We start from the raw sequence: 27,782 nt of genomic DNA, 5'->3' as shown, positions 1-27,782 counted from the left end.
GACCCCCAGTCAAACCCTCCCACCCACTGTCCCAAATGTTCTGTGATGCTAGTCGCTCCTGAACTCCTCTTCAATTTGTGGGAGGTTCTTTTTTTCTCTCCTCAGGGTCTCGGTCAGCGGCCTGGAGCTGCTGGGAGACTCCAGGTTCTTGGGCTCATTGGTGCGGTAGCTGCCCTTCTGCTGATACGCATAGACGTAGATGCTGTACAGGCCTCCAAAGAGCAGCAGCAGCGCCAGGATGACAATGACTAAATGATAAAAATAGCACAGTCAGAGTTAATCTGCAACACAATGAGAAAAGAGGTGCTTCTAGAGACACAGATGAGGAACAGGGACTGTTTGACTGAATGTTTAGTGCTATAAAATTACATTATATCAGCCAAACTGAATTTAGGTCTGATATTATCTTTGACAATAAGATAACCCCAGTGCCAGAACCATCTTCTTCTAACATACAACAAGTCAGGTTTCTCATAGGAAGTCAACCAAACTGCACACAGAATATTTTTCTGATTCTGACTTTTTTTTATTTGTCTGTTCAGCCAAGGTACCACTGCTCACTCGACCAAGTCCTTTTTCATTTTATAATTTTTTTAAAGTTGATCCTTTTGTCCTGGTTAACATGCATACCGCTGCATTTTGAATTAGCTGCAGTCCTCGAGAAGCTTCAGGTAGGAGTTATAAATTACTCATATAATGCTCATGACAAAGGCGTGCATGAGTTTTTGGCACCAGACTGGGGCTGATCTTAGAGACATTTCTCAGAAGGTAAAAGGCAACCCATGCTACTAATGTCATTGTTCAAGGTCAAGTCAGCATCCTGACTAATGTGGCATGATGTGGTCACTTGTTTTAAATGAATGTGACTCTAAGTATTCACAGACCTGCTGCCTTACAACCAGAATTATTGTTTAGTAGTTCAAGCTTAAGGGTCAGACCTCAGTCCTTTCTGAGTGTAGTTTTAATGTTCCCCCTGCATTTGCTTGGGTTTCCTGTCACAGTCCAAAGACATGCAGGTCAGTTAAACTGGAGACATTAAATTGCCTGTAGATATGTGTTTGTTTGTCAGTCAGCGCGTTCACGGTGTAATGGACCGGTGAAATGTCAACAGTGTTTCCCAGTCTTTCTGGGCCCAGGTTCACACCCTCAAATGGATATAGAGAACAGATCGCTGCAAATGTTCTTTAAAATGATGTTGTTACAGGACAAATGAAGGAAAAACCTATGTCCTCAATATCTGTGTGCCAGAATTTGTTCACCAGCACAATTGACCATTTTGTTTTATCAACTACATTTAAAACAAGTGGTGCAATTTCTCAGTCATACCCACTTTGTCCAGAGCAGTATATCAGACAGGGAGGATGTCTGATAACCAGGGGGGACCATTGTTGAGATGCCTGAATGGCGCACCAATCTTTAATGACATGCTGATGTCCTGCATTATGATAATACCTCTGAATCTAAATGATCTATTAAGCTGAAGCGTCTATCAATGATGAACAGTAAGCTGGGCCCATGCAGACTAAATATAGCTGATCCGGTAAAGGTCTCAGACAGGGCTGGAGCAGAGAGCCTCTGTGGTGCAGTTTAATCCTGAGACTCCAGCCTCCCCTGCACATCAGGGGGACCTGTTCTAATTTTCTCCATCATCTGTAATACTGTGCTGCAAACCTTTCATCTGGTCTCAACACTCAACATGTCCTCTTGTAATAAGGTACAGAGTTATCATGGGGATTCAATAGGTGAAGAAATATATTAAATATTGATGTTTTCCAGAAATCCATAGATATATAGGGAAAAATACATTTGTCACATGTCGGCCTCAGTTTCATGCTTTTGTTTGAATGTACTAATTTCTGTGTTGACAGATGTAACTAGTCATGTTGTCACTCTTTGTTTCATATTGAAATGATGAATTACATCAGAATGAATGAACATAATATCTTTGATGTTAAATTAACTGACATTACTAACTAATCTAATAGCATAGACAGCTTTCTTAAATTTCATTATATCAAAATGTGTTTTTATTGTATTGTATTGCAGACAGTCAAATTAAATGATATTTTACTCTTTTTTAACCACAGTATATTAAAATTCCCTTCTGTCTCTCCTTAGGTCATAATCTCTCTCTTTTTCATTGCTTTTACGTGACTGTTATATTGTCATTGCAATATCATTTTAGAATTGTTTTTATGGTAATAGTGGAATAGTGGCTTAAAGTACTGTTATACTTTATTTCCAGATAAGTATTATATCCAAATGTATATGTCAAAGTACATGACATTTAAAAATGATAATATCTAGTAGTTTATATATCTTTTGCAAAGGTATATAGGCCTAAATCTATTTTACTTCATTTCTCACATAAACTCAAATAGATTAAAAGATAATATGACCTCAACTGAATGGAATCAAATATAATCTTCAGTATGATGATAATGCATTAGAAATGTCTAGCTATTTGTTTTTTGTTATGTTTTTTCGGTTTTGTCCCACATGAAATAAATTTGAGTCTGCAGTCGGATGCTTGAATAAACACTGAAAAGCCCATATTGGAATCTCACAACCCAGCTCTAATTTAGGATTAGAGGATTTTAGGAAAAAAGGAAAGAGAATTTCAAACGCCTGATTTGTGTCATCTGGGACAGGAAGGAAACAGAAAGAGGGAGAGAAGCAGTGCTTCAAAATGGACTGAATAAAGTGCTAAATGTCACATTACTGGTCTTATTTTTCGTTGCAGCAATTCAGAAACAAGGCAGATATGCCGTACTTGTGTATACAGGGCAACGTCTCATCAGAGAGTATTAAAGAAAAAAATTTAATCTTACCTGTTATCCAAAAGAGGCCTAGGTCATCATGGATATAAAAATACTCTGAAAGGGAGAGGTACACAGATAAATGGATGAACATAAAAATAGTAATAGAAAATGATATTCAGTTCTTGTATTGGTGCATTATGGGACATAGAAACTCACCTATGCCGGTAAACCAGGGGTCTACCTCCCATGGTACATAACCCAGGACAGGAGGGAAGGCACCACAGTTGGACTCAGAGACGTAGCCTTGTGTCGTTACCGGAGGGTCTGTTTCATTAGGACGGAAGAAGGCCTTTAAAGGGGCGTAGACATTGTATCTCACCCCAGATATGCAGCCTATGAAGCCTGGAGCATTATGCCTCTGGATCTCATAGTCAATGTCTCCAACCTCTGAAAGAGCAGACGGGAACAATAAAACATCTTAAAGTAATGAATGTATTAATAATTCTGGCAGTAAGATGAATACATCAGGCTACATGTTCTCACCAACAAGAGGTAAATTAGATATTTACCCATCACTCGGCCCATGAACATGGACTTTGGAGAATCAAACCTGGCATCCTCCACTAAGGTTATCTTTTCCACTATGGGCTCCATGTAGTCCACCTGTGGGCAGGGTTTGTTAGTTGGACATCCTTAAATGGGCGCACAACAGTCTATGATTTTTGTGGACTTAATACATTATTTCACTAAGAATAACATAAACCACAGAGTTTACACTGTCACAGCAGTGAGAGCATGAACCTGTGTTTTGATGGTTCTGTTGTGTCTGGTTATGTTGACATAGTGGGGGTATCCATCTGCCAGGTTTCGGTGAGTCAGCTGGTACTTGTGTGTTATGAGTCCCAGCTTATACCTCAGATCTACACTACCTGTGGTAAGAGAGGAAACAAAAGACATCAATGGCATATACTGTTTTGATGAATAACTGCATTACATCAACTACTGGGATAGTTTTATGAGTCTCTAATCTGTGAATTAAATAAATCTCCTGCCCTACAAACATGATTCTACTCCACAAAATTGTAGCTTTCACATTATCAGACAAATATTTTCTGAACTTCTCCTACCGTCAGTCTTGAGGATGATAGCAATGTAGTCTTGGACAAAGGAACTGATGTAGAGCAACACAGCTGGCGTGTGAACAGTGCTGAAACTGAACTCTATGTCATCTGCTGTGTCATTGTAGCCAAGGCTGAAGTTGTCGTAGTGCGGGTCAATCCAGTTGGCCCATGCTGCTTCGTCTGATATAGGCTTCTTTCGTATGTTGTATCTTAGCCATGAGCTAATCTCAAAGTGGGCTCCGATATCTTAGAAAAGATCATTGTAGAATTAGATATCGACATCTGTTCCATCAGATAATCTGTTAATATGTGAAGGTTTTGTCAGGGCTCTAGAGAAACATGTATGAACTCACCTTTATGGCAGTAGAAGCCATCAAAAGCTGTGTTGTTACAGTCACAAGTATAGGCAGCATAGCCCTCAATACACTGGCCACTGTTTCGGCATGGTATGGTAGCATTGAGACACTGCCCAGTACAGTTCCTCCTTATACCCTGTTCTTCATTTACTTTCCCCTCTAGATCAAGAGGAACACCGTTCATCCGTAACCCTCGAAGACAACCCAAGAAAGGTCTCAGGGTGCGGTTGGCTGCACCTAATCCAAAGAATACTTCTATTATTCATCTTCATTCAAAAGTGTAGAAAGGACACATTAAGTGAATTGTATATCACGTCAGTTTTGAATTCCAAATTTCCAACATCACCTCAGGAAACCTACCTACTAGGATAGGATGTGTAAACTTCATGGTGACGAAGGTCTGACCTGGAAAACGTGTAACAGCCCAAGGCTGATAATCAACCTTGATCCGGGCCAGCTTCACATTGATCTCAGCCTGAACAAAGTGCCACTCATTGTCATTAAGTGGCACAGGGGAGCGTAGTGTCACATTAAGGATGCCATCACCAACCATAAACACAAACACAAGGTTATGGGTGGCTGGAAGAGGAAAGAAGACATAGAAAGGAAAAATAAACAACTTACAGTAATTATTAGATAAATCTTTCAGTTGTGGGTGGAGACTAGCTCCCTGCTGGCAGATGAGTCAACTTACTATTCAGCTCTATCCGTAAGAAGTTTCGAAGTTGGTCATCAGAGTTCTCCAAGAAGACACCGTGGTCACGATAGGTTTTGAAGTGGAAGGAGATGTCAGCGCTGGAGCCAGGGCTGAATGTGGGGAAGGTTATGTAGGTGGGCTTGGTGAAGGCTATGGTGTTCCAGATGTTTCCTGTGGAAAACATTGAAATATATATACAAATATATATAAATATAAAAACAACTCACAACTCTTCAACACCTTCAAACTGAACATCACTGTGTGAGCACAGTCCACTATATTTATGCTCACTGTCGCCATGGCAGCGGAGGGGCCCGACGGTGAATTGCGCTTCTGAGCCAGTCCTGTTGGTGTCCCCGACCACCACCTTCCTCACAGGCAGATGGTCTCTAAAGTCCAAGTAGCCTTTATCTGAGTACCTAAAAAGCCACAGTGGGGGTGTTAAGACTTCCTCGTCAGTGTCGCAGACACAAGCTGAACCAGCTCAATGTATCCTTCTCTCACCATTGTCTATAGTCAGCGTCACAGTTGCACTGAAACTTGGGATCGGTGCAGGTTTGGTTGATAGCACAGCCACACATCTGGACCTCTCTGAATGTTCCACCCCAGTAATAGTGACTCTCATTGTTACGACCAATCCAATAACCAAAAGGTCTTCCATCTATTTTGAAAAAGAAATGATGTGTTAGTGTGTCATTTAACTTTCCTATCTTCCTTGTTTTCCATGAGCACACTATTAAATGAATAAACTGACTAGTCTCACTTACTGGGTGTGTTGAGGAGGCGGGACTTGTAGCAGGAGTAGTCAATCCATTGCTCACAGTACATGGAAGTGTTGGCTAGAGCAGTGACTTCATCCCAGGAGGCATTCCAGTAGTTGACATCTCCTATATACGGCTGGTCTATTGAACTCCCAGTCACCTTGGTACCATCCACACGGTCATGCAAAATCACTGTCCAAGATTTATATGCTGTGAAGAAGCATGACAGATACAGGTCAGAGGGATTAAATGTCAAAAGAGGAGGATGGAGGGAATAACTATGTAAGAGAAGTGATTTAATGATAAGAATGTCAACAGAAAGGTTAAACATAGAGTGGTTAAGAAGATGCACACTTTTCCAACACGCACACACAGAAACAGCTGGATCTATCTTCTTTTATAAACCCCTTTATTTCCCATTAAATTTCAGTGCACATTTCTAATTACAGGAACATAATAACCTGACTTTTCACTGTCCAACTTTTCATTAACAACTCACAAAGGATCCAGAAAACACTGAATACATTGCTGATGAAGCTGTATTTTATTAGTGACAGTGATTACTTACACTTCATTTTGCAGTACACTTCAAATGGTTTCAGCGGTCCACTGAGATCAGGATCGATGGTGTAGTTTCCAGACCAATACTTGCCACTGAGTCTGTAGGCCTCGCATGACTCTTTATAAACCGCTGTTCAAGAGGCGAGATGATCAATTTGTTATGATTAAGAAGAAAAAAAGGCATGGGCCAAGCGTAATTACCTGTAAAGAAAAATTTATTACGGTGATAAGATTGCCAGCCAGCACTTACACATGTGACACACGTCTCCTTTGTAGCCTGTGTTCTCACACAGACAGATAAAGTCATCCCAGGACTGGATGCATCTGCCTTCATGTTCACATGGATTTGGAGTACATCTGTAAATAAAAGATATTCTTATACTGAGTACTTTGATTTTACAAAAGTGAGACTTACATAAGTGTGTTATGTTCTTTCTTTCATTTCCTCATTCTCTATTTTCTCTATGTTGTTTGTTTCTTGATGAGAGCCTTTAGATAAGGTTTTATGAGGTGAAACTTACCATGAGGTGATGAATGCCATCAGCTCTAAACAAGTGATGTCTCATTCTAAAGACAATTCAGTGCCAGGTGCTTCACAAGCATCTTGAATGAGATCATATTACTTTGACAACACCATAAAAGAGCCAAGATGATCTAGAAATAATGAATCCTCATAGGAATGTGTGTCTTTATAGGAGTATGGTATGATAGGGGTACATAACTGGCGACTCAAAGGACTTGAGAAGATAGTTTTGCAGTGCCAAATTTGTCCGTTTTCTTATGTAATTTTCCAGCTATAATGAAATTATATCAGGCATGTATGCTTTATGCTACATATTGCAAATGAGGTGTTATTTCTTACCTGTCAGTGATGCCACATGTGCCCAACAACAACTCAGCATAGCGCCCCCACTGTCGTTGCAGAATAATATCGATATCAAGCTGTTCATTGTCTATGAAGATATGCTGCATGCAACCATGGAAGCGGTTCAGCTTGGTCTCACACTTCCTTATTGTGTTATTGGTTTTCGGACAACCTGAGTGCAGGAAAGAAATTGTATTAATGGAAAAGTACAGATTTGTTAGTTGATTTCAGGAGTTTTCAACAATTTACAAGTCACTTTCCTCACCTCCAAAAAAGTAGCGGTCTCCTGTCCGAATTGTGAAAGGGTTGGTAATCTTTAGTGGAGAGCCCTCCTCTTCATCAATTGTGAGGGTCAGCAGGTTGTCTCTGGCTGCTAAATCCACTGTATGCCAGTAACCATCATTTAGCCTGTATCCTAGAAATTGGAGAAAAGCATGTCATGCGATGTTTCTACAATCAGATTCAGTACAGAGATACAGAAAGCTAGACAGACATAGCAACATTAACTAAGGGGGTGGGGTTTAACAAACTGTCAATTACATGAAGCATGAGGCACTGTATGTTCCAAAATCTTTAAATGTTATCTTTTCTGTCCTATGTCACAAGGCCAAAAGTTGCATAAGCCCACCTGCAGCAAATTGGAGTTTCTTCTTGCCAGGCTGGAATATAGTGACGTTGATCTGTCCCTCACTTAGGCCCAGCTCAAGGGCACCCAGGTCATCAGCAAATCGCGTGAACATTAGCAGACCTGTGTAGTCCCATGAGCGGAACTTGAACTTGACAAACATACGAGGCCTCCTGAAGAAGCCCGGTACCTGCAGATAGTTGTTGGGCCCAGCAAAAGTCATCGGTTTGAGCAGAATGTCCCTGCAGGCAAAATGCATCTTTTTCTGAGGGGAAGAAAAATAAATCACACCTCATTAGAACATGAAAACATTTCCACTGATTGTTATTGTGTTGTAAGCATACAATAGATAAATCAGTGTTGTTTAATTACATTTGATGGTGACCATCAGGAAGAGTGATATTATTACTGGAATGCCGTGTAATGGTTTGCATAAAACTCTACCTTTTGCGGGATGCGGATGTCAGATTCTTCTCTCTGTGTCTTGTCGATGATGTTGACGCCATTGATGAAAACATTCTCCAGGCAGCCCCGGAAATTTGGTGTGGTGGGCAGGTGAGGCAAATTTTGCTCTATGACACCTCCTACATATAACTAGGAGAATGGTATAATGCACTCAATCATCATCATTAACCAGAGAATGAATTCACATTGTAAATAAATGCAAAAAGTAAAATTTACCACTCAAATTAGCTCATTTACTGGCTTGTAATGAGTATTTGAATAAAATAGTTTACAAGTTTTCTCCGAGTTATAATTGAAATGCTTTTAAAAGTATTCAGTAAATGTATTCAGCATACATCTCATTGATCATTTCCTTTGCTTCTCTTAGCCTTTGGTTTTCATATTATATTGTAACTACACACACATAGATGTGACCAGTTTTTGAGGTACCTGCGTATCCAGATCCAGATGTGTAAACTCTCCATTACAGATGGCTGTCACTGTCTGACTGTCCACTGTGAAGTTCACCTGTCGACCATAGCGTTTGATGGTGACATAGTGCCAGTGTAGATTATCAAGAAGGCTGCCAGCATTCAGTGTAGTTCGACCATCAACTTTGTGTATTATACTGCTTCCTGAAAAACAAGGACAGGAGGAAGTAATAAAAACAAATGCTGAAATCAGCTCAAAGTAAACCACCAGACAACTCAGCTTCATTTCAGGATTGAGAAAAGCCTGCTTCTTTATGAGATGGATGCCATTGTCCAAAACGTCCGTACATTTCAACTTAATGGGGCGTCCCTGTGAACATGTCTGTAAAATAAAGTAAAAATGTTCAACTTTATTCATCCAACAAATGACGCTGTACCTAGGCTAATGTGCAGGTAAAGACGGCCTCTCTTGAGCTCCAGGGTGAAGAGGTCTCCTTGAATCCCCTCGCTGTGTAACAGCAGACCATCCTGCTCCAGAGTCTTGAAGTTGATGGCGATATGGTCTTGTAGTGTATGGGACCTCTTTCCTGGGTACATGTAGACCACTGAGTCATCCCCGTTGTACTGTAGCACATAGGAATCTGCAGACAAAATTTCAAAATGGATTCATTATTTCCAAAATCACTAGAGAGGATTTAGATTCAAGATATTGCTCAAATTTGATGTGATGGGCATATTAGGTTATACAGAGCCTTATGTAGTATTTATTGAGGTTTTAAGGATTATATGAGTAAATGCTACATGGCACATTTCCTGAAGCTCTTCAGATGTGCTGACATTTAGCCAGTGTGTAATGTTCCTGAGTGTGAATCAGGTGACACTGAGCTTTGTCATTTATTAACTAGGAAAATATTGTAGCATATTTGGCACTCACATTTAGTGGCATATCAAATATGATTAAGCACTGGGACGAGAATCAGTGGAACTAAATCCCTGTGGAGCGTCCACCAGTCATTTTTACCATAAGGGCAGCCAAACAGCTCCAGCCTCACGCCGATCTTCCCTCCATCCTCTGTGTTCCACGCCAGAGGCAGCAGACGAATGTGTTTAGCAGTAAAGGCGTAATGGAAGACATTCCTCTTCACCTGATAATAATTCCAGTTCGCAGGCAGCGTCTACAAACAGATGAGATTGGGAAAGAGGGGAGAGAGTTATTGAGTCACTGCAATGGTGTTAACGCCTTATTAAGAGACTGGAGATGAACTGATGATGAGATTAGCTTTGCCAGTGTTGAGAGAGATAATAGGCTGTGCTGACTTTGTTTCAGTGCCAGAAACAATGAATATAATGGAACACCCGCTGACTGGAGAATCGGCAGTAAAGATTACGTTTGACTAGTTAATCCTCGCCTCATCCCACCCCAACCATCCTGGCTCAGTGACACCTACAGAGTTTCCTCCTTTCATGATGTACGGCGTCCAGGAGTCCGGTCGGTCTCCGTAGAGCAGGGTGTACTTGGTGACCCAGTCATATGAGTTAAAGGTCCCCTGGGTGGCAATGGCCACCAGTCGATATTTCCTGCCCAGGTCTACCTGCAGCCATGGCTGTCTATCCCTGGGGGATGGGGACCAGCCGCTGCTGCCTGAGAGGGAGAAAGAGTGTTTGAGTAGGGGGTGACAGATACAGTTTGACAAGGATTAAATCATGACCAAAGCAATTGTGTCATCAACAGAACCTGTAATTTATGGCAGCCATTTTAAACTTCAGGGAAATGTGGGGTGGGGATGATGAGCAGGTAAAGTTCACCTACTTTTTTGTCTGGGCTTGGACAAGCACTTAGCATCTGTTAGCTAACTAACAAGGAAGGTAGTAGATTTCCCCACTAAATTCACTATAATTGTTCCTTCAAATGCTCGATTATGTAATCTGAGGTCCTTATTTCTGTAATGAAGAAGAGTTTATATTACAGTGTTTAAGATCCCCAAGGAGTTTAAGGAGTCCCTAATTCTGTGTGTACAATATGTAAGTTGATTTTTTTTTTTACCACTGTGGGAATAGATCTTTGTCACAAGGGGCACAGTTGTAACTAATAACATTAATGTGCCTGCACACCCAAATGGACCATTATTAATGTTTTTAGTTACACTTGTGTTTTTCCTGCTATGATAAGTTAAAATATCTGCCATTAGAAGGTCTGCAAGGTGAACGTGTGAAAACATGGATGAACTCAACACTACAATGAGGAACTTACCATACAATTTGGCAAAATTGGCCGAGTAAAGAAAGTTGTATCTGGAGGAGGCCAGGAAGGAGGAGGCATAGAGGCCGGAGACCAGCGGATCAACACATTCTCCTGCAGTGACAATAAGGAAGACACCAAGGTAAGGAGCTATTTAAAAAGACTTCTCATAATGCAGCACTCACACATCACTTTCAGAATGATACAGTTCTGGGCAACAAAGACTGGCAAAGCTGCACAGCTTGATAAGAAGACCATTTGGAGTTTAATTAGAGGCTAATGCATGCTCCATGTGACAGAAAATACAAATTTGGCCAAACACATTTAGTATTTCTGCTGGTAGAGGCATACAGACAGTGAGGTCCCAGATTCATATTGCCAGATACTGACATCTACTCTGAGAGTGCATCATCTTTGCATCTTCATATCTTCACAGGTTGGGTAGGACTAGTGGAGCAGTAAAATATGACTAACAGATACTGATTATGCACACAATATAAATAAACTATTGTAAATGTATTGCAGTTACACAACGCCCCCTTCCTATTCCAAAAGAGTACCAAAATGGATCTGGCCTTGTGTTGTTCAGTGATACAGAGACAGAATAAAAATGTTGCACATGAATGTCTTTGTGTGTGTGTGTGTGTGTGTGTGTGTGTGTGTGTACGTCCATGTCGGTGCCATCTTGTCTGTATATTTCTGTCATTTCTTGAAAAAGTACATGCAGTTTCCCGGACAGGAAAGTCGAAGTCAAACTGAGACTGTCGGTCTGTCGTGTTGAGTTGCTATTCTGAAGATGACAGGACCATCACCCATCTGCTCAGGCTCACTCTCCAGCCCACGGCTATTAAAACTGACCATAATTCTGCCTAATCTTGCTTGTGTCACTGCTGAGGATAAATGCCCGATGCCCTCACCTCGAGCTGCAAGAGAAACACTGTCTCATTTTAAGTGCCAGAGTATGCTCTTTAATACTACCAAGAGATTTAATATAGATAGGCTAAAAACATATAGATGGATTGGGTTTTATTTGAATATGAAAGAAGGCAGATACAAAACAATCTGGATGTTTACTCTGAGTGTGCACAGGAGCAACTAAAATACAAATGAGGTAAATGAAAGCAGCTCCAGACCTTCCTCTTCCTCCTCCCTCATCAGTATAATCCTCTCTAAACGTTTGGAGCTGTTTACTGGTAAACAGGAGTTCTGGCATCGTAAACCCTGTTCTTACAATCACAGAGGTCATGGAGCACAGGAGAAAAGGCAGGACACAGTGGCTGGAAACGGGAGAAGTTTGTAGAATTAGTATGCAGGCTGCAGATGGAGCAAGATGAGGAAGGGTGCTGCATATAAACTTTGTCAGGGAACACACAACTGAGCGATCACAAGAAATCCTGCAGAAATGAAGTAGAGAGCTTTCATCCACTGCCTTAAATGACACATGAAACATACTGTACATTATACAGTACGAATACACCATTTTCTGCCTCATCTGGTAAGAATAAGTCAGTCACATGAGCATGAGTTCTGTCACCTTTCGTGCAAGGACACGCTGCACATTCAGGTGGAGAAAACGTGCTGAGCAAGGGAAATGTGACCTTGACTTTCCGCCTCTGTCTGCTTTCTCACTATCTTTATCATACAGAAATCCCTGCTATGCTGCAGATGATCAATAACAGACCTCTGGTGCATCACTCCATTGCTGCACTGTAGAGCCATTTCACTGATCAAATGGCTATTCAAACAAAAATATTTAGAAGCTTTGTGCTGCAGTTACACCGGCAAAGCTCATTTGCTGCTAATGGCTTAATGTATATCGATTTGTTTTAACTCCTCAATTAGTAGTTAAAGAGAGCATTTTTACTTTAAATGTGGAGAGCAGCTCTATCCCAGACTACAGCAGGTTAACCCAGGCCACTCAGCCTTTCAGCTCCTCCTTACAGAAAGACTGTCACGCACTCTACACCCCTACCCATGCAACGCCTCACTTCCTTTCCCTCATCCTGAGTCCTATCTCTTTAGCTCCATCCCAACTCCGAAAATCATCCACTCCTTCTCGCTCTCACTGCATCCCATTACCTCATACTCTTGCTAATCTTCATCTGGCTATTTTTTACTTCTTTCTTTCGCTGCCTCTCTCTCCCCAAGTGGGCGTTGCCATGTTGCAGTAGCTAAAGTGTACCTGAAGGCTGTGCAGAGCATCCAGTCACCAGGTTTTCACCCCTCTCCTTGTGATCCTGCAACCCCCTCCCTTCTCTGCACCACACAGAGTAGTCTCTTTCTCTATTTATCATTACGGGGCTGTGGGGAACAGTGTGGCTGTGTAGAGCTCTAGCACCACTCTTGCTGAATCATCAGTCTACTGTAAGTGTAGGCTGGTCTGTCTGAGCTGACGCATCATTACTGCTGGTTACATATGCAGAGAGACACCTCCTCTGGCTGTCACTGGCATATGATGCGTGGCATATGATGCGTGGCAGCTGAGGATTCAAACAGCAACCCTGTATGTATATAGATGTCTACTGAATGCAGATGTCCACCAGCACTACATCAAAAAATACTGCAACGGAACAGTAACATAGGGGAAGCAAAAATATAGCATGCTCTGTTAAAGGGGTTTTAATAAATCATTCATACCCAGGCAGACATCACAGTGGGTGGTGTCTGACTACTGATGGGAATAAAAACACAAACTATGCAGCACATCAGAATCACATTCAGCTTAATTTTTCTGTCTAAAAGAGTAAAACAGCTGTTTCTCTAGACCAAACAGTCAGCCTCCTGCTGCTTGGGCAGCTAACCATGACAGAATGCACAAAGCATAAACCTGAGATTTATGCACATGCATCACACCCTCCTAATTCAAATACATACACATACTTAACAGGGTGAGTTTCAGCTCCATCCCAAGCTGGGTCAGCTCTGGGATCTGAGGATCCATTTTAATCTGGCACAGCTCCACTGTGTACTTCCATACAGCAGATATACAGTTCCCCTGGCCTGCAATAAAGCACCAGCAGGAGCTAAAGTGCTACAAGGCAAACCCACAGGCCCCCACTCACTGGTTAGCAGTTGTTGATCCAATGAGTTTTAACAAACTTCCACCCAATTGCAGTCTTTCCTGTTCATTCACTTTTTAATTCTTTTAACACTACAGAAAGATAGCACCATTCACTTCCCAACATACCATGTGACCAAGCTTCTCAGCAGCAGCATGGCATCATATACAAACTATTTTCCATCAAAAAACGTAATATATTTGAATAACAACACAATGCCTAACAGGAATGTACAATAAATAAACAGAAAGAGCCCACAAAGGTGCACAATACCTACATAAAGAGGATCCACCCAGTGCGATTACTGTAAACCTGATTAAGCTTTTGTTTCACCAAAAGACAGAACAGGTAAACTGTGTCCTTAAACAATCAGTTGTATGCTATGTTTGATCCTGAGAGGCAAATTGCCAAAAGGCTGGTGGCTGTCACTTCTGTTCCCTGTCTATCCAGACGTCACATGACAAAGCATCCCTCTGCCCTGATCTCCCACTAATATCAAAGCTAATGAGTCATCCAAAGCACTGTATGGGGTTAATTGGCAGTCAAGACCCTCTGAGGTCATTCTGACAGTGACATCACGCATATAGCTTATTAGTATGCATACAGGTTCTGTGATAGATGGGTTGATGGCACACTTCCCCTCACCCAATTATAGCCCCAAACACAGCCCCACCTCAATCCAACTAAACCCACCACATGGCTGCTTCACTGATCTTACAGTGAGTAATGATTTCCCTGCCAGGTGAATCCACCCTCCGACGTCGTGTGCAGGATGCAGGGCTGCATGGACAGGTGATGGAAACACAGGCTTCCCAAAAAAAAGTACTGCAGTGGGCTGGTCCCGGTCAGGACGCTGAGCCCTGCTCCCTCAACCGCCACTTTGAAAATGTGTTCAGCGGATTTTCAGCAACAACGACATGCACTGTCAAAGCGATTTGGTGATGACTATATTAGAACCAACAAAAGAGACTCTCGAGCGGCATCGTGCTTTGCAAAGAAGTCGAGAGTTGAACCCACACGGTGCAGAAACTTGCGTGCTGGCTGACAGAAAGCACTGCAATGCAGACAGTCCAGTGCGATGGGGATCGCCGCGCGCACCTTCTGCAGGACCGACACGGTCTGCTTCTACACTTTTTGGTGTGATCCCACAAAACGATGCCATACAGAAATTACAATAGCCAAGACAAGCAGTGAAATTTGATTATCTGTGTTTTAAGGCTGTCTGCTTTTATCGCAACGTGTGTTGCCCTTCAAAGATCCCAACACCTCAGGCTACATTTTGCCCTCCAGTGGTATTTTCCACTTATTACCGAATGTTATCTTGCAACTTTTTCCTAAGCTTTTGATCAAACGCTAAACAATATGCAGATAAAGCATGTATATACACTTTGAAATATTTTGATATTCTAGCAGCCGATAATAGATGAATAATTGCTGTTTCACAGGACTTACGTGATGAGCAATGTTGAAAACCCAAAAATAAGAGGCATATGCTCAGTATTTTGCAAGTCATCCTTCACTTAGGACACGTTTCTCCGCATAGGCTATGTTAATTAGATCGTAGATTGTTCTGCAGCATCCTCTCAACCCCCTTTAGCCCAACTTTAACTCGCGCAGCTCCAACTCCTCTTCCCGGGATCTCGGGAAGCCTCTACCGGGGCGGGGACGCGCATCGGATGCTGGTGCTGATGCTGCGCTTCGCCGAGAGCGCGCACTTCTTCTATTATATCCTTTAAATTGTTTTATTCACATGTCCGTCGTGTAATGATGTGGCTCCTGCATGATACCATTCAACATATTTGTAAATGTGCTTGAATAGCAGAGTGCTGGTAGGCCAGAAGGATTCTGCTGTCTCCCCTCCTCTGGAGTCTGGATGCAGAGGAGACTGGAAGGGAGGAAGGAAAAAAAAAGTTTTTCAGTTCGCTGCAGATTGATAGTATTTTACCAAAACAAAACAATAATAAGTTGTCTTCAATCTCCAAATAAGTCTTGAACTGGTCACAAACAAAACTGTTCCATCTGGGCTGTGGATCAAATCACCAACGCACAAAGATTTATTCCTCTTCTCTTCTGCCCTGGCATCTCATATTGTCCTCTGGCACACTTTTCATGGCTGCCAACTGGCCAAGAGTGCACTGCGCCAGTGAGGAGATGGTTAAGATGTCTTTCTCTCCAGGAATGCAGATCTGAACTTGAACACCAAAATAGAATGGACGTCCCGTATCAGCAGCAGAACCAGAGACACTGACAATGACAGCAGACCAGCAGGCTGCACAGTTCTGTAGGTTGTCTTTCTGACCTTGTCCAGGTACTCAGTTCATGCCAGTGCATTCACAAATGATGATGCCAGCTGTGCCTTAGCTCAGACTCATCCCTGCACACACACACACACACATACGGGCGGTGGGGGCGGGGTCGGACTGAGGCAGAGGGGGATTTGTGGCAATTGGTGGCACATTGACCACAAAATAAAAAGGCTTTAGGATTAAAAAGTGGGTTTATGGGACGGCAGTGTGTCAGTGATGATGTGAGATTGAATGCCTGGGCCAGCGTGGGATTTACCGTGTTTTCAATCAAATCAGATTGTCAGTTTGTAAGCTCTCTATCGCTGGTTCCCCCCTGAAATACCATAAGACTATAGAATTATATCTGCAGAGAAAAGACAATGGCAAATGGCATGGGAGAGTAAAGTAGGGCATCAAATCAGCAGGGGAAACTGGCTGCAGATGTGGCCCAGACACTGCAAAGTTATCTCTTTAACTGATAAGAGACGGGTACAAAAATGAGTTGGTGAGGTCATTTATCTCCATCACAGTGGAAATCAACATATTCCTCCAGTGTTCTGGGTATTTAAGAGAGGTTTTCTTATTGAAAGTGCACACTGATCCGTATTATTTCACTGATATACTCACTCAAACAAGGTGCAATAGCATTTATAAGTGTATAATTATCCCACACTACTGCCATGCCAACAGGCTTCAACACAACACAGCTTGTATGTATTTTATCACACACCAATTTGACCCATATTAAAGGTAAAACAGCTAGAAAAGAGGATTCTCTTATTTTTTCAGTGAGTTGTCCCTGTTAGAGTATCAGTGAAAGAGCCTAAAACCAAATGTTGTCCTCTGATAGCTGCTGTTCTTTTGTCTTCAGACAAAACAGTATACACAAACACGTGCACACCCTCTCTCCCTCTCCCCCTCTCACATCTGCACTTAGCTTATAGATGTTGGAGGGTTGTGGTTAGGCTGGATTGCCATCTGTTTCCCCATTGACCTTTTACATTTGACCTTATAGTAACCATAAAGACCGATTCAGAGGAGATGTAATAGGGTCTGGTTGGGGTTAAACTACTCATCTGGGGGGAAAAACAATACAAACGCTCAAGGGATTCACTGATTAACAAGAGCGATCAGCGACACATAATTCACCCTTTCCAACACTCAACCTCACTCACAAAGTCATAGTTTGCTGCAAAATATGCCCAAAATATACCAAATCAGTCCTATAATGCTCTTATTTATCTTACTTGAATCGTTGATCCAATGGGGTGAAATAATTCCATCTATTCACAACTGACACAGCTGACCTGTTTAAAGGTAAGACAAAAATTAAATGTCTTTAAAATATCTAATCGTAGAACACTACATTAACTCACTTTATATTGATACATATATATATTTCTGTCACCTCACTGGTGGACAGTTTTAAGATTGACATTTTACATGCGGGTCAATACAGGATTATATTACTTACTTATTTAGACTGATAAGTTAAGTTTTAATGGAAACATATATTCAGTCAATAAGGAGGCCTGGTTATCAAGGGGAAATATGAATCATAAGAGTGAACTTTCTTTGAACAATATGACTCACATCTCTCTTTCATTCATGTGCATAAGAACTGAATTTGCATTTTGCAGGTACAGCAGCAGTTTCAGAGTCAAACCACAACTGACCACTAGATGTCAGATAAAGCTCAGACTTGGATTTCTGTTTCTCATACATGACGTCAGCTTGCAAGATTTGAGTGATAAGCTGTTGGCCAACTCTCTCCCACAATCTATTCATCACTTAACTTTATTCTGCAGTTCTTAAATGCCAAAATGCATTAAACCTGCACATAAATTATAAATGAATAAGCAAATGATCTTTGCGTTAGTTAGCGAGTCTGACAGGACAATATGCCAGATCATTTGCGTGCAGCTATTAAAAATAAGCAGAAAAATATGCACATACACCCAGAGATATGATCTTATTTTACATGTTTTCTTTTTATCTCACTTTAAATGAAGCGCAAAAACAGTAAAAGGTCACAGTCTCTCTTTCTTTCTCTATATCCTTTTTAAAACAGACACATGCACAAACATACTCACAGGTGGAGACCCACGATGGCCTTGTTTCTCACAGGGATTTTTTTGGCATCAGATTGTACTTTGGTCTGCCCCCATTGCATTGTGTGTATTTTCCATAGGGGTGCCACTGTACACTGCATAGGACATGTGCTGAGGGTAGGAGCATGAAGACACACATAGACTTGCAGACATTCTCACACATAGACATACACCTTCAAACCCACAGCCATGGGCACACAAACACACTCCTACTCGCAAACAAGGGTCAAGTTATGACTCACGCCCAGATGTTTCCAAAAGATAATGTTGCTGATCTGTTATCATGGCTGAGTGCTACTTGTCATGAAGATGGATGGAGGAATCTGTGAAGTTTTGTGTGATGAGCTTGATTTATGTGTATCTGAACATCAAACACCAAACAGTAGTGGGCAATGCTGACATTGGCTGGTTTGAAAATGTGTGTCAGAAACTGTGGAATTCAGCAAAATTGTATTAGTTGGACTCTAAGACAAGTGTTTATTTTGGCCATCACCTATGGGAACCCGATGTCCCTGTATACTCACGGGTGAGCTGCTGTAAACAGGGCTATTAAAACTGCTTGCTCTCAGGTGTCCATACACCGGTATGACCTCCTGCTGGTGAGGGCCAATCCCAGCTGAAAATAAGCCCAGCAGGGGATGCAGAAACTGGTATCCCACTGCTGAAGATCTACCCCCAGTGTTAGCTCAACTGGTGTGTCCAAGACAGCTGCTACAACCTGTTCGACCACTCACTCTTCAGAGTGGACACACCAACCAACTGAGTTTAGGATACCGACCGGGGGTGAAGGTAATGTTAAAAAACCATGTGATGGTGGCTTCTGCTGAGGATCTTAGCTTAAAGGAATAGTTCAAAATTTGGGGAAATACGCTTTTTTGCTTTCTTGCCACGTATGGACCCAGCATCCGGGTTAGCTTAGCTTAGCACAAAGACTGGAAACAGCTCTGTCCAAAGGTAACAAATGCACCTAACAGCACCTCTAAAGCTCAATAACATGATCTGGTTTGTTTAAAGGGTAAAAATGACAATTTGTGTTACTTAGTGAGTTTTAGAGCTGCTGGTAGGTGCATTTTCTCACCGTTGGACAGAGCCATGCTAGCTATTTCCCCTGTTTCCAGTCTTTGTGCTAAGCTAAGCTAACCTGCTGCATATTTGCCGTACAGACACAAGTATATGTATATTTAACAACCACACATCTTGATTTTATCTCCTTCCTCTAGATTGTTGCACTTTATTCAGGCCTCACATGTCGCCTGCCACCACCAACATTTTAGATACTGTACAGTTAATCCCCTCTGAACCCCAGCCCAGTCTGAGATACTCAGGCATACAGTCACTAGAATCTTTACAATCACTTCTTAACACTCACTTTTTGTCTTCTGTTCTGTTTTTAACTCTGTTTACCTTGTTTTTGTCGTTTTTCTACATTAATATTTTCCTGTCTTGTAATTTTATCTTTTAAGCATATTTTATCATCTCTCCGTTTTAGCCACAAGAAAATATGAAAGTTGTAGCAGTAAGAGATCAACGGGCATTTAGTTTATGTTCCCAGTGTCCTCCATCCAGTTTGAAAGGTTACTCCTTTGTGTCTGCCTGCTCAATACAACAGAAGAGATGCTTCTGTGTTGAAGTACAAGTCGTGACACCTATTGCTGTCACTGACCCATCTTTACACACATACAGGCTCTTGTTAATGAACACACACGCTTACACACATTTTTAAAGTTGATTTATTCACAGAGGAGACATAGGAGATATACAAACGACAGCTCCACAAAGACAACAGCACTGACACCTGCATTAAGTTTAAATACCAACAGCAGCTGCAGCCTAGTGGAGATGCATGGAGCCGAGACACTTTTGTTTCTCATGTTTGCTGCCAGCACGAGCACACACACAGAAGTTTGCGCACACGTAGATGCACAGCCACAGCCAGTGACACACACACACACCACTGGGTTGTGTTTCCCTCATGCAGCAGACAAGCCACAGTTATTTAGTCTGCCTCCCAGTTTGTTTGCCCACTGTCTTCTCTCCTTTGTTGCTCTGCCTTGGGCTTTGTTTGATGTGAACTGCTGACTGTAGCAAATGACAGCTGAAGCTGGGAGGATGTTGAGTGAGGATGAAAAGGGTCACGCTAAATGACAAATTATGAAGGTGGTCAGGTTGGATAAACAATCAATGTTTGTGTTCAAAAAGCAACAACTGAATGGTTCTTTTCACATTCAGTTACAAGAGGACACTGGGAAGTAATCCAGACTAACTTGGTTTTCTCACATGTGCAAGCAGGTCTAAAGCAACGCTTAAGGTCAGGAGTTCTGCTGGCCTGTTTCTACAGGGTGCTGTGCTATGCACGCTGACAAACACACACACTGAGATATCTGGCCAGACATGCAAACCGTGTCCTTCCCCTCCCCAGCTCACTTCCTAGGAGTTGAGCTCCAGTAAAGTACCTTTGGCAGCGAGGCTACAGAACGGCTTGTCCTCTCAATGCTGGGCCCCACTCCACTCACAACGTGCAGGTGGGGTGGGGGTTGGGGCATCTGGAGGGCAGAGATCGGTGGAGCTAATGGAAGGGGCTTCCTCTGGTCAAATGGAGAGAGAGAGATCATTAGTTGTGATGAGAGTGGATATTGTGCCTGATGATGAACCATTAGTGAACAAGCCTAGCCACAGGCCAAGCCCATAGGGACTTTGTGGTAGAGAGTGTGTGAGTGACTGTGTGTGTTTGGGGTAGGGGGAGGGTGCAGAAATAAAATACAGCCCTAGTCCTTGCAGGGTTCACCCTCTGCATCCATGAATGTTACTCTTGGAGGTCACGGCACCTAGCAACAGCCTGGATCAAGTCCTGAAGGAAACATGAGACAACACACTGGCAGACACATGCATACACACACAGTTTATATAGTTACATACATTTTCCTAAACACACGCAGATTTAACTTTGTTGGCATGTTTTTTCTTGTAATGTTGGAGTGCAGAGTAGTCTAGAAAAACATTTTCACTTTTTAGTGTGCATGTGTTTGCGTGGCTGACCTGGTTATCTGAGATCAAATCACTGACTTGTCTAGAAGGTGGAACACATTGCTCCTAACAGAAGATTCATGTAGTTGTTACTGTGTTGGCTAATGAGAGACATTGACAGTTCAATAAATTGACCATATAGAGGAACAGTAACTTATAAAGGCCATGAACTGGTATATCAACCAGTGCAAAAGTGTTTGCACAATATTCCCTCAACCTCCTGCTTAGAGTTTAAAACCCTCCTACAATCTTTGTTGCATGTTACCCTCCTCTCTCCTTGTCTATCCTGTCTCTCTCTACTTTGAACTGTCTGACAAAGATGAAATCTCCTCAAAAACTCCATCTCCTTCATAGTCTCTCAAGCTATACTATTAACTATGAATAGCAGACTTCCATTGTGTGCAGTGTCACATTATGTTTGATGATTTCCTGCCGATATAAATGCCTTTTATGAATGTATTTTTTTGAACTTTTGAACTAAATGAATTAAAGTGTAAAAAAAATTCAAACAAGATACATAATTGCCAGAAGATTCGCTTCCCATTCATTGTCACTGGAGCCTTGGTTTTCTTGATCCTTGCTTAGAGTTGTTCCTGTTTACAATAATGTTTTAAGTGTGGAAGATCACAGGAGTGCACTTGGTAAAGACACCCAGATACACACTCGCAAATTGGACCAAAGGAGAAGAAATTTACTCAGTTGCTCTGAGAAGGGCTGCTGCCCAGACTGAGGTAAAGCAGTGGGCACTTTTTCCATATTCAGTAATTATACTGCTTGTACTGCTAAGAGCCACTCTCAAGGCTGATATCTAAACACAGGAAACAAGAGCGAGACCGAGCACAGATGCACAGGACTAGACTCCTTCACAAATAGCAGATCATTTCCAACGATTCTACAAATCCTTTTGACATGTCCATCTTTCAGTAGTTCTCTATGGTGACCACTGATAAACAAGCTCTGCCATTAATTTGCCCACAAAGATGCAGTGCACGCACTCAGTCCTTTGCACTGCATGCATATGCACACATGTGCTTCTGTGCAAAAGCACTCTCATACACATGAACAAAATGCAAGTGCACAGAAACACCACTAATCCGGTTCAGGTTCCGATTTTGGCAATGTGTCATCAATTCTGTATTCAGTGTACTTTCACACAGTCAGCATCCTAAAAATAGCTGAAGGACTTTGGCTCTATGCCCAGCTCCCTAACTGTGAATAAGTTATCTTCAACCATGCACTAACACTCAACTTTAAAGTGTACAGTACCACAAACATTAACTGCACAGTCTCCCAAACACAAGTTAATCATAAAGTATTTTAATTTGGACTGCCTGGAGTATGTGATAATACATCAAGTTTCAGACAAATTAAGGAAAATTTACAGGAATAAGGAAGAGCTAACTTTGAGAAATCGTTAACTAGAAATAAGAGAATATATTGACTACTAGTGTCTAAGGGAACCCTATCTGTTTTTTATTTCCTCTTTGATGTGTACCAGACAGTGTTTTTATCTGCTCCGGTTGACTATCCATCTCTATCAATCCCACATCTTTCTCTCGGCCTCTCTGATTCCAGTACAGCTCCTCCTCACTTGGCTTTTGATGACAGTTACAGATAACAAGGCTTCTGGTATTGTAACTCCTCTTATTTTCATTTTTTCCCCATGCGGAGGAATGTCTGCTTTTTGCACTTATAGGTGAATTGTGGTGCAGAGTTATGAAAAACTGAATTATGTAACTACATGAATTTAATGGATAGCGTGAATGATGGTCCTGGCATATCTTAAGGCTTGCAGGCGCAAATTTGTTTAAAGAGTGATGATATGATGTGGGTGTGATTGCTGCCCACATACACTAAAAGCTGTATTAAACAAAGTACAGTGACCTTTCTTAAAACTCCTTGTGTATTTTCCAGACTGTAGAAAAATAGCTAGCTCCTGTAATATGCGGTCAATAACAGATCCATAGTCTAATGGTGCCCAGGACAGATGCCTCAGGTATAGAATATCACTCAGTCTCTTAAAAACCTGAGAAGCCTCCTTGCAACACAATTATTCACCCATTGCACAAGTTCTGCAGCCAGTTTATGTGTTGACAGGCGGAGCCAGTGTGCAAGAGTCTGGAGTGCTAAGGGTTACTGTAATTTAGCCCAGGAAGGAGGGGAAAGGGGGAATGCGAGGGGTTAACTGGGGCGAGAGGGTCAGAAGTTGAAGCTCGGAATGTTTTCCCCAGCCTGGCCTTCCCTTGACACAAGCCTGAGTGCCACGCAGTCCCCAGGAACAGATGTACCCACAGCCAGGGTTAGAAACACCTCCCTCTCTGTGGTGTCCCTAATATTGGTAAACACAGGTTAGGACAGGACAGGAAGACGGAAGGTACTGGACATGGTATAGATGGGAATTCAACTGCATGCCTAACAATCCTAACAATCCCACTGTCTCTCTTTTTATTAAGCCTGCAACAAGACTCTCTGTGACAGGGTGTGCGTGCAGTTGAAAGCAGATCTTTCCAAATTTCTTTATCATTTATTTAATTAAGTCTCTTCCATCATCATTTCATCCCATTTTCCGCATATAAAGCCTGTCTGTCACAAACGATCCGCATGCACAGCTGGATATTTCACAGTGGGAACTTCAGGTCAAGTGGTGCAGTAGTTAAAGGGCTCCACAGCAGCCCTATCCCATTACATGGTCCAACAGCCGTCAAACAGCAGTCCTCTGTTCACTAACCCATAGCCTAAATCTCTGCTGGACCTAAACACACTGGGCTGGTGGTAGAGGGGGTGGTGGCATGGCAGGATGAGGGTTAAGTTCAATGCTGGACACAGCAGGGAGGAAATCCTGTCTGAGTCATGGGTGAGGGGTCACCAGGGGTCAGTTCCTATCCTAAATCCTTAGTTTGGGGTTGTCAGATAAACTCTGACCTTGTAGCAGTCTTCTGAAGAGAAACCCGTGTAGATCACCTCAAACAGAGCGGCTGTCTTGAACAGACACCAATCTTCTTATTGAATCATTTCTATATGTGCCACATTGGAAGCTCAGTTTCAAATAAAACCTCAAAAGCATAATTCCCTCAGTACTCCTCAAACATATGAAAAGATTTGATCAATCCTCACACAGAGAACACTCGAAAGAAAAGCAAAACAAACCTAACCTAACCCAGCCACCAAAATGTGAACCATGCAGGGAGCTCCTTGGCAGACTAAATTTCACATCCCTTTCTGTTGACAATCAATCTGGTTCACCAACATAAGAGTCTGGCTGTGATGCGGGCTGCAGTGAAACAGGATCCTGTGGGCAGAAACTCAAAGGGGAAAGAGTGAGAGACACAGAGAGAGGCCCAGGGTGAGAGAGACAGAAAGAGAGAGAGAGAATGGAGGGAACAGGGCACTGCTCTGCTCTGTCTCCAACCTGACATGTGCGACTTGTGTCTACTCTGCGTCTCCGTTGGTAACCCCACACGCCAATTTCAACAAACGGTGTTGTGGGGAGTGGCAGGCAGGAAGTGGGTGGAACCAGCCAGAAATAAAAAAAGAGAAGATGAAGAACAAAGTTTTATTAACACCACAGTTAAGATAGGGTATGAAAAGCAAAAGAGTAATGCCAGTTTTTTTAATTTGCAAGAAATATAACCTTTTTCCCACTCTTGTGCTGTCAAGCTAAATCACATTTTTCTTCTTATTGGAGCAAATTTCCCAGCTCGACCATATCCAGCATCAACATCCCATCATGGTATAAAGCCTTCAATAACTACTCTTTTATTCCAGATTCACACTTCCCTCCCCTCTGTCTTGAGCCTAGCCAGCCTGGCTTGTGTTCACACTGGGAGCCCAACCAAATCATCTGCCCTTCTCCTGATCTGGTGCCTCAACCTGACACATTGTATCAGGTTATCTTGCGTGTATCCAAATGTGTGTGTGTGTGTTTGCGCCTGTGTGTTAATGGAGAATCATATGTCATCTCTGGAAAGAGGGGAAGAGAGGGACGTGGGAGGGGGCAGAGGAAGAGACTGAAAGACTGGGGGAGAGTTTATAAGAGAAACTAGGAGAACATTATTGTAGTTTCTCTAGTTGATTCATTTGTCACCAAATAATAAAAAGCCAATCGCAGACAATATTTAGGTGATGGCTTCTACTGCCATTTGAGGATTATGATGATATTCTTGTGCTTTTTGTTCTGACTTCAGCTCTTTCAGAAACCATATATGGAAGGAGGGCTTTTCTCTTTTTTCACTTCACTTGCGTGGGCTGAGGGAGTGAGCTCTAAAAATAAAACATATGTTCCTCCAGGTCTGTGGGAGCAGGGGCCCCCAGCGTATTGTTTTGGGATATGGGGGAGGACAGGGAGGATCTGGCCTAGAGAGAGATACTGCAGAGTGGATTCAGACAGAGGGAGGGCAGAGGGGGCAGGGCTGCTGTATTTTCAGGAAAAGGTTTGAGGAAATGTTCTCTCTTGCATACGAATATGTACACACTCTTTTGTGATGTACACCTACATGTTAAAAGGAAATTGAAATAAAGTAAATTCTGTTCAAATATCTGTTCTCTCCTTTCCTGTAACCATTGGGGATTGAAATGTGTGGCAGTATGTTTGTGTGTGTTACTTGAAAGTAAAGTGTCTAGTGTCTGTGTGTGAGGGGTGAGGGGTGAGGGGTAGTCAGGATTACTGTCCATAATGCTGAGTACACCCCAGCTGAAAAGGTGCATCCATGAGCCTTTTTATTGGTTTACAAAGCCCTCAGGGAAGGGACAGTAAGCTACTGAAAAAACTGCATATAGTGTGTGTGTGTGTGTGTGTGTGTGTGTGTGTGTGTTTTGTTGGGATAAGTGAATCAAAGGAGTGTATCCATCAAGCTAAAGCTGGTAGAGCAGCAGCTAAGAGCTCTTCTTGGTGAAGAATGAGTTAAAGCCAGCTGACTGAGATGTGTGGGGGGGAGTTTGTACAGTGCAGAGAAGGGGAAATGAAGGGATATTAAGGAAGAAATAAGCATGAGCGCCGAGGGGGCTGGATATATCACGTGTCTGGATTTAGCACCAGTCCTCCTACCTCCTACTGCTGTATCTTTGTAGACTGTTCAGCAAAGTGGAAGAGGAAAGAGTGGGGGAGGAGTGTGTGTGCATGTGTGTGTGTGTGTGTGTGTGTGTGTGTGTGTGTGTGTGTGTGCAAGCAAGAGAACAAGTAAAGTAAGAGAAAGAATAAGATATAGAGAAAAAAAGATCTCCTGATAAAATAAAGTCAGCCAGCCATGATGTAATGTTCCCTCATTACTGATGAAGATTGCTTTCAACTTGATACACTAAAATAAGCAAAGTATAGTAAGCTGTGACACTTCTAGTCTACTATGCAAATACCTCAACACACTCACAGCAGTGAGGACCTATAAGAGGGACCTATAATATGAATATTTATAGTGATACCCAATGGCGGAAAGTAATACATTACTCAAGTACTCCATTTAAGTACAATTTTGAGGAACTTTTCCATTTCATGCTACTTTATACTTCTACATTTCAGAGGTAAACATTGCACTTTGTACTCCATTACATTTATCCAACAGCTATTAGTTATGCTATTAGGTCATTTTCAGATCAAGATCTTACATATAGACATATGGTCAGTTCACAAAATATGATGCATTTTATATTAAACAACCCAAAAAGTAAATTAACCAGCTGCAACATTAAAGTACTGATTAACGCTTACTGCATCAATAATAATGATACAATAATATAATAATAAAATAACACTGACAGAGGACATTCTGCATAATGAGTACTTTTACTCTTGATACATTGAGTACATTTTGATAATGCTCCTGTACATTTATTTACAATTTTGTATTATTGCTTTTAATTTCTGAAATGTCTGATATAGCCTATTCAGATGTGTAATTTTCATATCTGTAACTGTAGGTCAATTTTAATCATATAAAAGCATATTGAAATCAGGCAGGAGATTTAAAAGACCAACCTTAATTTAAGTTATTTGCACTCACTATTATAATAATTCCCTGTGTGGATACTACATATACCACAGGCTGATTTAAAAATGCCCTTACTGTTGAGTACTGCAGCGTATTGCCGGGTTATCATGACGTGTTGGATGATTTCTATCATCTAGCAAAGGACGTGTGATATTTGGTCAGTGTGGAGGGGCGTGCGTTGTGGGCGTGTCATTCCAGGGAGTGTCTGTGTTCAGCCAATCAAACTTTAGACGTGAGGTCGGGGGGCGTGGCCGCACCTCCCACACTATCCTGTCCCAGCTGCAGCACGCTTTTGTTCAAACTCAGAAGTCAGACAGTCGGCTCTTTACAGAGGTGCACTTTTATGTTATTTGCCAAATGCGTTTGTGAAATACTGACAAAAACAGCGTCGCTCTGGTCGAGCGCATTCAACTCGATGTATTTTTAACATACAGTGCCAGTTTTGGAAACTACATTTTGT

At 42.0% G+C, this 27,782-nt stretch overlaps 1 protein-coding gene across 1 annotated transcript; it reads right to left on the bottom strand.

Annotated features, from left to right (window-relative positions):
* Nucleotides 1-48: 48 nt before the first annotated feature.
* Nucleotides 49-15,434, bottom strand: cntnap1 (contactin associated protein 1). The gene is made up of 24 exons (XM_070922454.1): nt 15,374-15,434; nt 10,875-10,976; nt 10,072-10,265; nt 9,645-9,798; nt 9,061-9,264; nt 8,643-8,827; nt 8,193-8,342; nt 7,752-8,013; nt 7,389-7,538; nt 7,121-7,295; nt 6,509-6,615; nt 6,266-6,388; nt 5,704-5,907; nt 5,441-5,597; nt 5,228-5,355; nt 4,934-5,107; nt 4,600-4,818; nt 4,237-4,476; nt 3,890-4,129; nt 3,564-3,691; nt 3,332-3,425; nt 2,979-3,209; nt 2,832-2,876; nt 49-248 (listed from the first exon to the last, which is right to left on the bottom strand). The coding sequence occupies exons 1-24, from the start codon at nt 15,432-15,434 to the stop codon at nt 49-51; spliced, it is 3,927 nt and encodes a 1,308-aa protein (XP_070778555.1).
* Between the last annotated feature and the right edge of the window lie 12,348 nt (nt 15,435-27,782).

This window comes from Enoplosus armatus, chromosome 17 (genome assembly GCF_043641665.1).
Source record: "Enoplosus armatus isolate fEnoArm2 chromosome 17, fEnoArm2.hap1, whole genome shotgun sequence".
Lineage (NCBI taxonomy): Eukaryota > Metazoa > Chordata > Actinopteri > Centrarchiformes > Enoplosidae > Enoplosus > Enoplosus armatus.
The sequence above is the reverse complement of the archived record's forward strand: the minus strand, read 5'-3'. Positions and strand labels throughout refer to the sequence as shown.